This window comes from Rhinoderma darwinii, chromosome 4 (genome assembly GCF_050947455.1).
Source record: "Rhinoderma darwinii isolate aRhiDar2 chromosome 4, aRhiDar2.hap1, whole genome shotgun sequence".
Classification (NCBI taxonomy): Eukaryota; Metazoa; Chordata; class Amphibia; order Anura; family Rhinodermatidae; genus Rhinoderma; species Rhinoderma darwinii.
In genome coordinates this window covers 363,787,507-363,800,975 of record NC_134690.1, presented here as the reverse complement: position 1 = coordinate 363,800,975, position 13,469 = coordinate 363,787,507, and the positions used below count along the sequence as shown (strand labels likewise).

The 13,469-nt window shown below is 38.9% G+C and overlaps 1 protein-coding gene across 1 annotated transcript in view; it reads right to left on the bottom strand.

Moving 5' to 3' along the window:
- PLCB1 (phospholipase C beta 1) overlaps positions 1 to 13,469 on the bottom strand; it is a 612,909-nt gene that overhangs the window by 222,704 nt on the left and 376,736 nt on the right. The window contains exons 7-9 of the mRNA XM_075863061.1: positions 9,973 to 10,048; positions 2,353 to 2,453; positions 541 to 707 (exon numbers count right to left, since the gene is read on the bottom strand). Of these exons, the coding sequence (XP_075719176.1) occupies positions 541 to 707; positions 2,353 to 2,453; positions 9,973 to 10,048 (344 nt within the window). The remainder of the gene's footprint in view (positions 1 to 540; positions 708 to 2,352; positions 2,454 to 9,972; positions 10,049 to 13,469) is intronic.

Below are 13,469 nucleotides of genomic sequence, written 5' to 3'. Positions count from 1 at the left end.
TGAGAAGGATAAAATCATCCAATTGTTGACATTCAATTAAATGTGAAAATTATAGTGAAACTCCAACTAATTATAGGGAAACACCATCATAATGGCCAATCTGCCATTGTTAAGGAGTATAAACCATTAAAGACTAAATGGGTGTTTATCCATAGAGCCAAGGGGATACATACCATAGAGGCTGTCCAAGCAGCTGCAATACCACCCCTGGAGAGTAGAGGCCCAGCCCAAGTTGGTCTAATCCCTTATTTTAATGGTTGTTTACAGACCCTAGAAACAAGGATCCAAGGTTCATGGAAAGGAGATGGGACAAAACAAGTAGATGTGGGCCTCATTTCAGTATGTGCTATGGGGTCCCCTTTCCTCTATGTACGCTACTGCACAGCACTCATCATACACAACTGTATATACAAAGCAATATTAGGTGATGAGTAATTCTTAGCATCATGCATGTATCTTCTAATGCAATGCTACTATCTAAAATATTTCATACAATAAATACGGAACTGCATGCTGTTTGTTGACATGTAATTGTCTCACCTTTTGTTGCCAAGCTGCTGTTAGGCTCATATTTCTCAATTAGCAGCTGGATTTGTTCCTGTTTCAGTGGTGGATACAGAATTTCATTTAGCCGTGGATCCCGCTGCTTAGAGTTAATGAATTCTGTCATCTGGTCAGCAGTGAGGTATGGTTTACTTTTTGTGCCACTGCAAAACAGCAATATGAATGTATATATTACTGACAATATTGCATTTAGAAGTAATAATAACTAGACTAATGAGGGCACTGGATGAACACAGGTCCCTGCTCTGCACTGTGAATGGCTCAGATGAAGGATCAAGGTCCGGTCACAAGGGGATGACGTGGAGGCTGTGAGGGAAGCAATATATTCATTACAGATTTAGGCCTCATGCACACGAACGTAAAAACGCCCGTAATCAAGGGCCGTAATTACGGCCCGTAATTACGGGCCCATAGACTTTTATTGGCCACGGGTACCTTCCCATATGCTTATGCTTGAAAAATATGGAACATGTCCTATTTCAGGCTGTAATTACGGCACGGGCAGGCCCATAGAAGTCTATGGGGCTCCCGTAATTACGGGTGGCTACGTGTGTGCACCCGTAATTACGGGAGCGTTGCTAGGCGACGTCAGGGGATAGTCACTGTCCAGGGTGCTGAAAGAGTTAACTGATCGGCAGTAACTCTTTCAGCACCCGGGACAGTGACAAAAGTTAACTTACCTGCTTCTTCCTCCAGTCCGGCCTCCCGGGATGACGTTTCATCCCATGTGACCGCTGCAGCCAATCACAGGCAGGTCGGACTGGATGTCAAAAGAGGGTTGCGTCACCAAGACAACGGCCGGGGTACGTATTAACTTCTTTTACTTTACTTCTTTTACTTTCAATCGCTGCGGAAACTCTGCCCAAATTGGCTGCCCCTTCTCTCTATTCAGAACTGATAGAGAGAAGGGGCTGCCGATTAGTGCAGAGAAAACGGGTCCGTAAATACGGGTGAAATACTGGTGAAACCGGACCCATATTTACGCGTACGGGTCCGTAAATACTGGTGGAATATGGGTTGAATACGTGAGGACCCGTATTTACGCCAGTATTTACGGGAGGAAAAAAATACGTTCGTGTGCATGAGGCCTCAATTCTCAGCCCCGGTGGGGAGTTTCCAGGTGTTTTCCTATTGACTTCCTGTGATTCCCTGTGTTTGATCAGGCTTTGTTTTGACTTTGCTCGATTTGATAATCTGTTTACTTATCTCTGGCCTGACCCTGATCTTGCTCCTGATACTCGTTTCTGGACTTAAAACTGCTTACTTCTTACCGACCTGGATCCATTTGACTACTACACAGAATATACCCATCATCTGCAGTTTGTCTATCTATTGGGGACTTTCCTGGGGACCGCAACAAGGGAATCCTAACAGTATTGTCCATACCGCTTTCTGGGGTTAAGGGTGATGAAATTCCTTTGGTTTCGCAACCCTGGTTTAGCCAGCGCCAACTTAATGACAGTCCAGTCATCATTTTTCCATGCTTGATGTCAAACATCTCCTGCACTGGAGCGCAGCTCCATTTCTACCAGGTTCCACAGTATCTATGTTCCTGCTACACCGTGCTACTCAGCGTTACCACTCCTGAGCCATCACCCAAGTCCCGTCTATGCTAGCTGGGGACCAGCATCCAGGTATGCTCTTGGATTTATACTCTAGTACAGAGCGTTACGGTTTGTCTATTCTAACCCTTTGAAAAAAAAAAAAAGATTCTGAGTATTATCCCATAATTAAAATGAGTTATCCCCACACATCCATACACATATACAGGATGGAAAAGTTTCTTACAACTCTGAGAAGATATTGTCTATCTCAGGTCGAGGACACAGGTTATTTATAAAGACAGTGTACATTTCTGGTGTGAAGTCATCTTGAGGAATGGAATCGCTCTGTGGAATAAAAAACACAGATTTAGAATAAGAACAGATGTTTTGGTCACAATCCTCAGCATAAAAAGCCAAATCCAAATGGCAAAGAGATAAAATGGTAAAAACCTAGATAATGAGAATTTCTTACGGTGGTGATAAAATTAGGTAAATTACTGTTTTAATGATACTGTCAAAATGTCCTTATTAGAGGGGTTATAAATAATGTGTAATAGTTGAATATTGAAAAGTTATGCAGTTTAAGAACACGGCTTTCTGTCAGTGAATGGGAAAGTTCGAATATACATTCAGAAGCTGAAAATCCAAACAGACAAAGCCCTACTTTCACACAGCTGCACTGTGGTATAAGGTATCGGTATAAATATGAGCTGTCAGCGTAGAATCAGGACAGAAGAGAGCTTTGTGCTACTATAGGGGTCGGTAACCTGTGGCACGTGTGCGCGCTTCTCTCTCCCACTGCTTAATTGTGTGCTCACTGTGCTTGACGGCGCCGGACACTGGTAGAGAGAGCAGCACTCACTTGTTTGCTTGGCAAGCACACACGGTAGTGCTGCTCTTTTCCGGTATCCAGCGCCACCAAGCACACAATGCAGCACCGCTCTACAGTTTGGTCTTTCAGTCTCCTCCTCTTATTAACTTAGAGTATGGCCTCATTCACTTCCGTTGGCAGTCATATGGCCGTTAATGATGGATCCATGAAACACGGACCGCACACGGATGGCTTCTATGTGCAGTCCGTTGTTTCACAGACAAAATCAATGAAGAAGCCGAGTCTGTTCCGTCAAAAATGGACAGAAGTAGGACCGGTCCTATATTTGACGGAACGGCCACAAAGTTCCGTTAAAACAACAGAAGTTTGCATGGCCCCATTGAAATGAATGTGTCAGGGTGCTGTCAGTTAAAAAAACGGATAGCACCCTGACGAGAATAACTGAAGTGGCCATGAGGCCTAAGTGTGAGGAGCGGGGGACTGAATGGAGCGTTACCCTGCAGATCGGTGCTGTGTCAGGTTTTAGTCAACCACAGCAAGCAAGTTTTCAGTTGCCCCTTTGTGCAATGCGATCTCCACCGCTCAACCTGCCAGCCAGAAGAAAGACTAGGGACAAAAGAGGAGCTACTGCTGAGGAGGGCATTTAAGTCAACTTATGTTCTTGTAGATTTCACTTATACACTAATAACAGGTTTCTAACAGATTTCTAGTATAGACTTGTCTTACACAAGTAAACTTTGAGTGTAAGTTTTCTACACCAACAAAAGAAAAGACTGTTGCCTGTGTATACTTACAAACATTTGGGCTCTTGAAGCGAGAGAGAGTCTTAAAGGGAACTGGCACCAGTTAAACAGGACTGAGACTTAGTATAATAGGGCAGCTATATGCGCTAAAGTGGACGTTCGTTTGTGCAACAAGACTGGAAACTTTTGTATGGATATATTCAACAAAAAGACGAGCTGTGTGTGCTATGTGTGGCGAACAAGGCACAAGGGTCACTGTGAAATGTAAGTTTAATAAACTAATTGATTGTCTTATGTCACATACATGGTAACACTATGTGTTATATGATGTTCATGTTGCATGGCACACTGAGTACATCATCTTTTGTTTTTTAATTGGCACACCATACAAAAAAGGTTGTACTACTGTATTTAGCCATCTCGGTAGTAACAATAAAAACCGGACTAGTCACTGTCAAACATTAAAATGTGAGTCTTGTTTTACTGTATGGATGATTTATGAATCACCTATCCTGTTGCTTATCCTATCTGCTGGAAAGACATCAAGATGGGTTACACTTAAAAATTAGTCATGAATTCCTCCACCATCATAACCCAAGGAAAAGCCTGTTTTATATTTTTAGTACATTTTAAGAAAATGAAGAAAAAGGAGAAAAAAAAACATACAACTATCTTATAATATTTAACACTATTATCAATATGTGATAAGAAAATCCCAAAAGACGACCCAATACTCTTCTACTAATTGGTGGTTAAAGTTTTGGGTTTTTTCACAGTACTGATTTTTCACCTGTCGACAACATTCGTCATTTGCAGATTCCAAAAATGTACTAAAACTCATCACTGAAACATTAGTAGAAGTAGTTATTGTTGTCTTTGTTCAAAATATACTTTATGAACGCTTGCAAAAAACAAAACAAGACTTTAGTTTAAACCACTTGGGATCAAACATCTCCCGTAAGTACGAAGAAGCAACCAAGCAGATCTCAAACTATGTCTGATGTCTGGCGGCTTCCCCTGCACATCACTGCACAGTGCAGGGGGAAGCAGAAGTTTAATTAGATTAATTAAACTGTTCATTTTTTTAATGTTATAAATATTCATTGGGATTGACATCCCCAATCACGTGTCTACTATGATCTACAATAATATAAAATGTTGTCATTTCCTTTGTTAAAAAATTAAACTGGCTAAATGCTAAGATATTATAATTCTCAATATATTTATCTTCAGGCCAGTTTCACACACAGCGTTAAATTACATTTTTAATGAATGTTTTTTTGGTGGGGGGGGGGGGGCTAAAATGCTGCAGTCAGATGAATGTTGAAGGTCTATAGTAAAATATAAACATTTCTATATACAGCGTTTTCTGTTTGTGGTGTTTAGTGGCATTTTGGGGGGGTCAGTGGTGTTTTTATCAAATTGCAGCATGCTGCAGGTATGGTTCTTTTTTTTTTTTTAGGTTACTTTCTCCATAGGCTTCTAAATAGAATTTTAAAAACACCTGCACAAAATGTCACAAGTAAAAAAATCCTGTAAAAAAACACTACAAACTGCAGGCATTTTTAAAATGAATTTTAAAACACAGAGTAAACATGACCTTTTTATACCGTTCCACCATTGCTGCTTTTTGGGGCCACACAGTTTCTGTTTACAATCCTGCGTGATGTTTTTGAGTCCATAAGGACTACACGTCACAAGAGCGGCTAACTACGGTCCACTATAGTGTCCTCATGGTCACTATGGACGTGAAAATGTCACTGCAGTGGACCGTGATTGGTCAGCCCGCTGATGTGTAGGGGACCTGAACACTGGCAACTGGGGTAATTAAAGAGGCTCTGTCACCAGATTTTGCAACCCCTACCTGCTATTGCAGCAGATAGGCGCTGCAATGTAGATTAGAGTAACGTTTTTATTTTTAAAAAAACGAGCATTTTTGGCCAAGTTATGACCATTTTTGTATTTATGCAAATGAGGCTTGCAAAAGTCCAAGTGGGCGTGTTTAAAGTAAAAGTCCAAGTGGGCGTGTATTATGCGTGTTACATCGGGGCGTTTTTACTACTTTTACTAGCTGGGCGTTCTGACGAGAAGTATCATCCACTTCTCTTCAGAACGCCCAGCTTCTGGCAGTGCAGACACACAGCGTGTTCTCGAGAGATCACGCTGTGACGTCACTCACTTCCTGCCCCAGGTCCTGCATCGTGTCGGCCACATCGGCACCAGAGGCTACAGTTGATTCTGCAGCAGCATCAGCGTTTGCAGGTAAGTAGCTACATCGACTTACCTGCTAACGCTGATGCTGCTGCAGAATCAACTGTAGCCTCTGGTGCCGATGTGTCCTCGCTCATCCGACACGATGCAGGACCTGTGAGTGACGACACAGCGTGATCTCTCGAGAACACGCTGTGTCTGTGCACTGCCAGAAGCTGGGCGTTCTGAAGAGAAGTGGATGATACTTCTCGTCAGAACGCCCAGCTAGTAAAAGTAGTAAAAACGCCCCGATGTACGCACATAATACACGCCCACTTGGACTTTTACTTTTAAACACGCTCAGTTGTACTTTTGCAAACCTCATTTGCATAAATACAAAAATGGTCATAACTTGGCCAAAAATGCTCGTTTTTTAAAAATAAAAACGTTACTGTAATCTACATTGCAGCGCCTATCTGCTGCAATAGCAGATAGGGGTTGCAAAATTTGGTGACAGAGCCTCTTTAAGAACTCTGGAGGTAAGCATAGTGGAAAATTTGTTATTTTAGCATTTTGGAGAATTTTATTTGTTTTTCTTTCTAACCGTATAAAGCCTCTTTAAACACCCTTTTCTACGAGTTTCTCAAATGTAACAATAAACGTTTATACGCTATATATTTGCTATATATGTTTTCAAATATTAAATGTCCCAAAAACATAAAAAAAACAGTACTTGCATACTTTTATCTGTGTTAGTTAAGAAACTCATGTGTCTGCTTTACTTTCAATTCTCAAAAAAATAATATGGTTACAATTAAAAATTAATGACATTGATGCTGTATGCCATATGTAATCCCATATGGTAATGTCAATTCAGTGCATGAGAAAAAAAGAACAAGCTGGTATTTTTCCTTTTCATACATTTTAAATGTAACCACTTAAAGAGAAAAGCTACCACGAAGAAGATGAGCCATCAGTTAACTGCATAGGGCAGCGGTTAGGGAGGGGTTAGAACTCAGGAAGCCAGACATGGCGAACACTTGGAACCTAATTTGCACATCAAACAGTGAGAATTTTTTTTTTATTTTTTACAATTATTAAAGAAAAAGATATGTAACAGAGGTATGTTGCCACTGCTAAGTTCTGACCCCCCTCCCCATCGCCTTTGCGGTTGACTGACAACTTCTAACATTAACTTCTATGGAAGTTATGGAAACGACATAGCTGAGCTGGCTACGCTGTTTCCACATTCCCGTCCTGTTGTGCACCTATGCTCTGCCTGGATGCGGCGGCTACCTTTCAGACCAATCAGACATTAATAGTACATCCTGTGAATATAATGTAAATGTTTGTGGAGACAAAAACACCTTTAAATTTTATTTTAAAAAAATTGGGGGAAGAATTGGAAAAAATATGAAATCCGCTATTGCTGTTGGGATTTAAATTTTTACAGTATTCTTATTCTATATGTCATTGTGATTGTGGTGTTACCAATTATGTCTAGTTTTTTTAAAAATATTTTACTACTTTTGCACTGAAGAAGCAAGTAAAATGTGTTTTTGTAACACCACATTCCAAGAGCCATAACTTTATTTGTTAGTGCGTTAGGGGCCCGCTGGCTGCATGCTATCAGTGTGTGAAGAGTGGGAGAAGAGGGTTGCATTGACAATCCAACACAATGGGCAGCACTTTGAACACATTTTATAAGTGGTCAGAAACTTGTAAATAACTCATGAAAGAATAAAGTAACGTTAAAACCAAGCACACCATTGTTTTTCTTGTGAAATTCTCGATAAGTTTGATGTGTTACATGACCCTCTTCCCATTGAAAAAACTAAAGTTGGATACAAAATGGCCGACTTCAAAATGACCGCCATGGTCAACACCCAGCTTGAAAAGTTTCCCCCTCCCATATACTAATGTGCCACAAACAGGAAGTTAATATCACCAACCATTCCCATTTTATTTAGGTGTATCCATATAAATGGCCCACCCTGTATATTCAAACGCAGCAGAATTGCTGCAGAAATTACTGCAACTGAAAATTAATTCAATCCATCTGAATGAGACTGTTTTTGCAGCAAGTTCATAGATTTCTGCAAATCGCATTCAGATGTATGGGATAGTCGCAGATATTTACGTGACAGATTTATTGCAGAAATTCAATTAGAAGGATTCCATGTTCTTCACGACAGCCGCAGAATTATGGCGTGTATTAAGTCTCTATAGTCCACACAAGTGATCTTGTGGCCACCTAGAGCCTGTAGAGGACAATTTATAGAGCAAAGTGTGGGCAGCCCAAAGCAGACTGCAAGTTAATAAGTGACATTAGGCTGGAATCACATAATATTTGGGTCTATTTTTTGTTTTTTGTTGACAGATGTTTGCTGTGACTGAATAGGATTTGTAGCGTTTTGCATGCATTACCCCCTTTTTTTTTTTAAATAAATAAAAAATAGGTGTGGTATTTTATTTGGTGTCATGATTTTTGAAGTGGTATTCATGGCAGTTTTCTATGAAGTCTTCAGTCAAATGCCTTTATTACCCAACAAGTTGAGTTGAATTTATAGGATTATTACGCCACAAAATCAAAATTTCCCTATGGGAAAAAAAAATTGCAAACGAACTTACAACTATTGCAATCAAATTAGACTGTCTCATAGAAAAACATTGAGGTTGCGGTGCGGTTATGCCATGATTTTACAGTAACTCTCAAATTCTGACTTTATCGATGGTCATAAGTGCACTAGCAATTTTTTTCCCGTAGGAAAACATTGAGGTTGAGTCACATTAATCCTATGATTAATCACAGGTGATGCTGTGTGGAGCCCAAACTTTAAGTAGCGTTGTTTGCGTGCGGTTGAAACCAATGCCACCATGTGGTGGCAAATGGCTGCACGATTTTGGTACATTTATTTTTATTTTTTATAATTAACGTAAAGAGCACCTACACTTTTAATTGTTTTTCATAAATCGATAGTACAAGCAAACAGAAGAAACTTTCTAATATATTTTATTATAGAAAAATGCCCTTTTCTCCACTTATCAGACTACTTTTCTCCTCCCCACCCTGCCTCGTTAATTCAGAGTTGACTCAGAGAATCAGTAGAGCTGAGAGAATCTAAGCTTCACTGGGGGATCAGATTATAGCTTCCCCAAGAAGTCTGTGGAGAGGAGATGGGGATGAGGGAGCTGGTGCAGAGAGACTTAGGAGAGAGACACAGACGCAGCTTCAAGTAAGTGTTATACCCCCCCCCCCCCCACTGCTGGATTTACAGTCACACTACTCATTACTGCTATATAATCTCCTCCATGTTGCTGATGCTTCTATATGTGTGTGTTTATATAGAGAAGCAGGATACTCCTCTTCTCTCCTGCTGCTTTGATGTCTCCCATACACAGCACAGTCTACTCCCCCCCTCTGGCACTGAGCTCACAGAAAACTGATAATCAGAAACATATCCTACAATTGGGGAAAACTACTGAAAAATGCCATATACAAGCCATATAATGGTCAGATATAGTGTTATTTCACATGTATTTACATATTTCAGCTTATTCTAGAAGTTACCTTTCTACGTTTTAAAGTTTAAATTCACGAAAAACAATAAAAACCTGCAAATATTTTTCACACTACTGTTAGGCCCTCTCCTGCCTAAAATGACTGATAACAAGGAACAATAGCTTGCAAATATAGATAAGGCAGACATTTGGGTGTATTCTCCTTTCAGAGCCAGTAACAGTATAAATAATTTTTTTAATCGTCTTATTAAATTTGTTTATGTAAATTAAAGTAGACAAGCATATTTCTAGGCTACTATAACAGCTGAACCTGAAAGCAGAATTTCTTTTATTCTAATAGAAATTTCCACTCTCAGACAGAACCACGTATTGCCAATGCGAGTAGTATGTACTATAGTTTACACATTCACAACTAAACCTCGATGAGGGGTTACATTAACACTGGGAACATTTATACAATTATGAAAGCCGAAATCATTAGGAATGTTTTATCTTTACATTTTGCTTTATTATTCCATAAACTTCTTCTTGACAAGGAATACACATAACGTTCTGCGCCTTCCTCTCAGATACTTACTCTGCCAGATGGAAGATTACAAGACTCTAATGCAGTTTCCACTCGTTTTCTGTCTGCAGAGAATATACGGTATATGCTATAAAGAAAAAAAATAAAGAAATGTAATGAAGTCTTTATGTATTGCTTTATTTGAACGAAAATCTAGCGGAAAATTAATTCGTTTTATCCTATCCTAATATGATTTCACCGTTTTGTAGGTTTTAAACTAGAGCAGAATCAACAATGCATTTCTAGAATGTTGCAGCAGAGTGTGATCTGCTTAATACCCTAAAATGAGAACTCTCTCCTTGACAGTCTCTCGGTCGATATTCTTACATTATCATTATAATTTCATTTGACCTACTAAAAATCTAAAGCTTACCATGATCTGATTTGCCTGAGACAATTTTCACTTTTCCTTTCATCTTCGTTCCCTGCTTGTTAAGCATATCCTTGCTGGTAAATTCCCAAATGATATTGAAAAATAGATCTACATAATTAATTATTTTAATTTCACAGCGTTTTGGAATATTGAAGCAGCTACCTCTATTTTTTTTATGTTTTTATTCGAATTTATTTAAAATTTAGCTCAATTTAAGCCCTTAAGGACACGGCCTGTTTTGGACTTCAGGACGCAGTCCCATTTTCCAAATCTGACATGCCATTTTACGTAGTAATAATTTTGAAATGCTTTTACTTATCGAAGTGATTCTGACATTGTTTTTCGTGACACATTAAACTTTAATTGGGTGGTCAAATTGTTTACTCTTTATTTATAAAAAAAAAAAAAGAAATGTAAAGATTTTGAAAAAGTAGAATTTTTCTATATTTGAAATCCTCTGCTTCTAAGATTGAAAACAATACCACACATTTTTAAAAATAAATAAATAAGGTTTATATGTCTTCTTTATGTATGAATAATTTTTTTTATTTAATTGAATTTTTTTATGGCGTTATAAAGACATAAGTTTAATAGAAGTATTTCAAATTTTGAACAAAATCAGCAAAATCTATTTTTTAAGCACTACTTAAGTTTTGAAGTGGCTTTGAGGGGCTTACATATTACTTATCCCCTCATAAATTAACTAATTTTAGAAAATGCACACCTCAACGTATTCAAAACCGCATTTAATAAGTTTATTAACCCTATAGGTGCTTTACAGCAATGAAAGCAAAGAGGAGGTAAAATTAAAAAATTCTATTTTTTTACAAATATTTAATATTAATCCTTTTATTTTTTTGTAGCACAGCAGTTGTTAGCAGAGAAACACAACTCAATATTTATTACCCAGATTCTGAAGTTTTTAGAAATATTACATATGTGGCCCTAGTGTGCTACTGGACTTAAAACATAGGCCTCACTACGAAGGAGTGCCTTGTGGTTTTTGTGGCCTCCTTTTTATTCGAATATTTGCTAGGCACCATTTCACGTTTGAAGAGGCTTGAGGTACCAAAATATAAGAAACACCCGAAAAAGACCCCATTTTGGAAAATGCAACTCTCAAGGAATTTATCTAGTGGCGTATTGAGCATTTTGACCACACAGATGTTTAAAAAAATATATCTTAAAATTGGGCTATAAAAAATACAAATATATATTTTTTTAATGTTATGTAGTTTTACCTCAAATTATTTACATTTATACAAATGTAGGAGAAATAACCCAAAAAATTCTTAAGCAATTTCTCTCAAACACGTAAATACATCATGTGCCCTCAAAAACTTATCTTTGGGCACACGGCAGGGCTCAGAAGGCGTGCAGATTGTGCTGGATTAGTTTCTTGGCACTATGTCCCATTTGCAAAGCCCTGAGGTACCAGTACGGTGTAAAAAAGAAACAAAACCCCCTCAAGCCATTCATCTAGGGGTGTAGTGAGCCTTTTGACCCCACGGGTGTGAGAATTGATTAGAATGAAGCTGCAAAAATAGAAAAATAAATGTTTTTTCAACAATTATGTAGTTAGCTCAATTTTTGCATTTTCGCGAGGGTTACAGGAGAAAAAGCATTCCACAATGTGTCACACAATTTCTCCCAATTATGGCATTACTCCCTTTTTGGTTGTACCCTGCTCTTTGTTCAAACTGCACTGCTCAGAAGGGAAGGAGCACCATTTGGCTTTTGGAGAATGAATTTTGCTTTAATGGTTTTTCGGTGCCATGTCGCATTTGCAGAGTGAAAACCCCCAAGAAGTGACCACCTTTTGGAGACTCCACCCCTTATGGCATTTATCTATGGGTGTAGTGAGCATTTTGACCCTATAGGTGTTAACAGAATTTAATGCGGGGTGGATGTGCAGAGTGAAAATCACACATTTGCAACATTTATGCCATTTCAGTGGCTAATATGTTGTGCCCAGCTTGTGCCACTGGAGACACACACCCCATAAATTGTTATGCAGATTCTCCTGGGTACGGTAATACCCCACATGTGGCTGTAATCAACAGCCTGGGCACACAACAGGGCTCAGAAGGGAAGGAGCGGCATGCAGCTCCAGGGAATAAAGTTTGCGGAGTACATCAGGGTACATAATAATAAGGGGGTTCAAATAAATAATACAAAAATAAATTCAAGGAATGTAAGATATGAAACGATTCGTTATGCACAGTCCAAGTTGTGTGGAGCAGGTTTCATAATGGTATATTGTGTCTTTGATTATCCCCTTTTGTAAGACGATCTGCACCTTTTTGGGTCCTTCCCTTCTTACCAGTGGAGGAGATTTTGTTCGGAAAGTGTTGCCCTGGTACAATGCATGTGGCCTCGCTTCCAGAAGTAAGCTCCCTCTAGTGGTAGTAGAATTATCATTTAACTGATAAAGAGCTCCGAATCGCATGCATCAGAAAAACGAAGCTCTAAAAACGATAAAGCTATTTTTAAAAAATGTGGTGTTAAAAGATGACCTTTATTTTAAGGGAAACTGCTGCTGTCATTGCTATATTATTAGATAAAAGAGAAGTGCTGCAAAAAAGTGGCTATTGCTTGCAGTATAAATATGCAAGGTTGAAGTGTTCATACTATAAAGTCAGCCTTTAAAGGGCCCCATAACAGAACTCAGAATGGACACCATTCCCCAGGGAGAGTCCCATCAAATGTACTGGGCCTTTATTAAGTTAATGTCCTCCATTTGGTTTTTAGGTCCAAAATTCTGTGCAGATTAATTTAATAATACATTTGTATATAGTAGCTCTGTTATTCTCACTTAATTATATATTTCTGGCTGAATGTCGCCACGACTATGGGGAACTAACTGCATATGGATTAGATAGCTCGAATTAAACTCAATGGGAGCTATATAAATCTGTATACCATGAGACCCCCCCCCCCCATTTGCCCATTATTTATTTTTGCCATGTGGTTCTCTCTCCTTATATGTCCCTACTTCATAAATATAAATCAGAGAAGGCATTATTTGTATCAGATACGAATAAAATGTGACCCCCCCCCCCACCTTAATGGAGCTATCATAATTTGGTTGTATGTATCTCTGTCCCTATCATCCAGCCATTCACAGAGCATTATG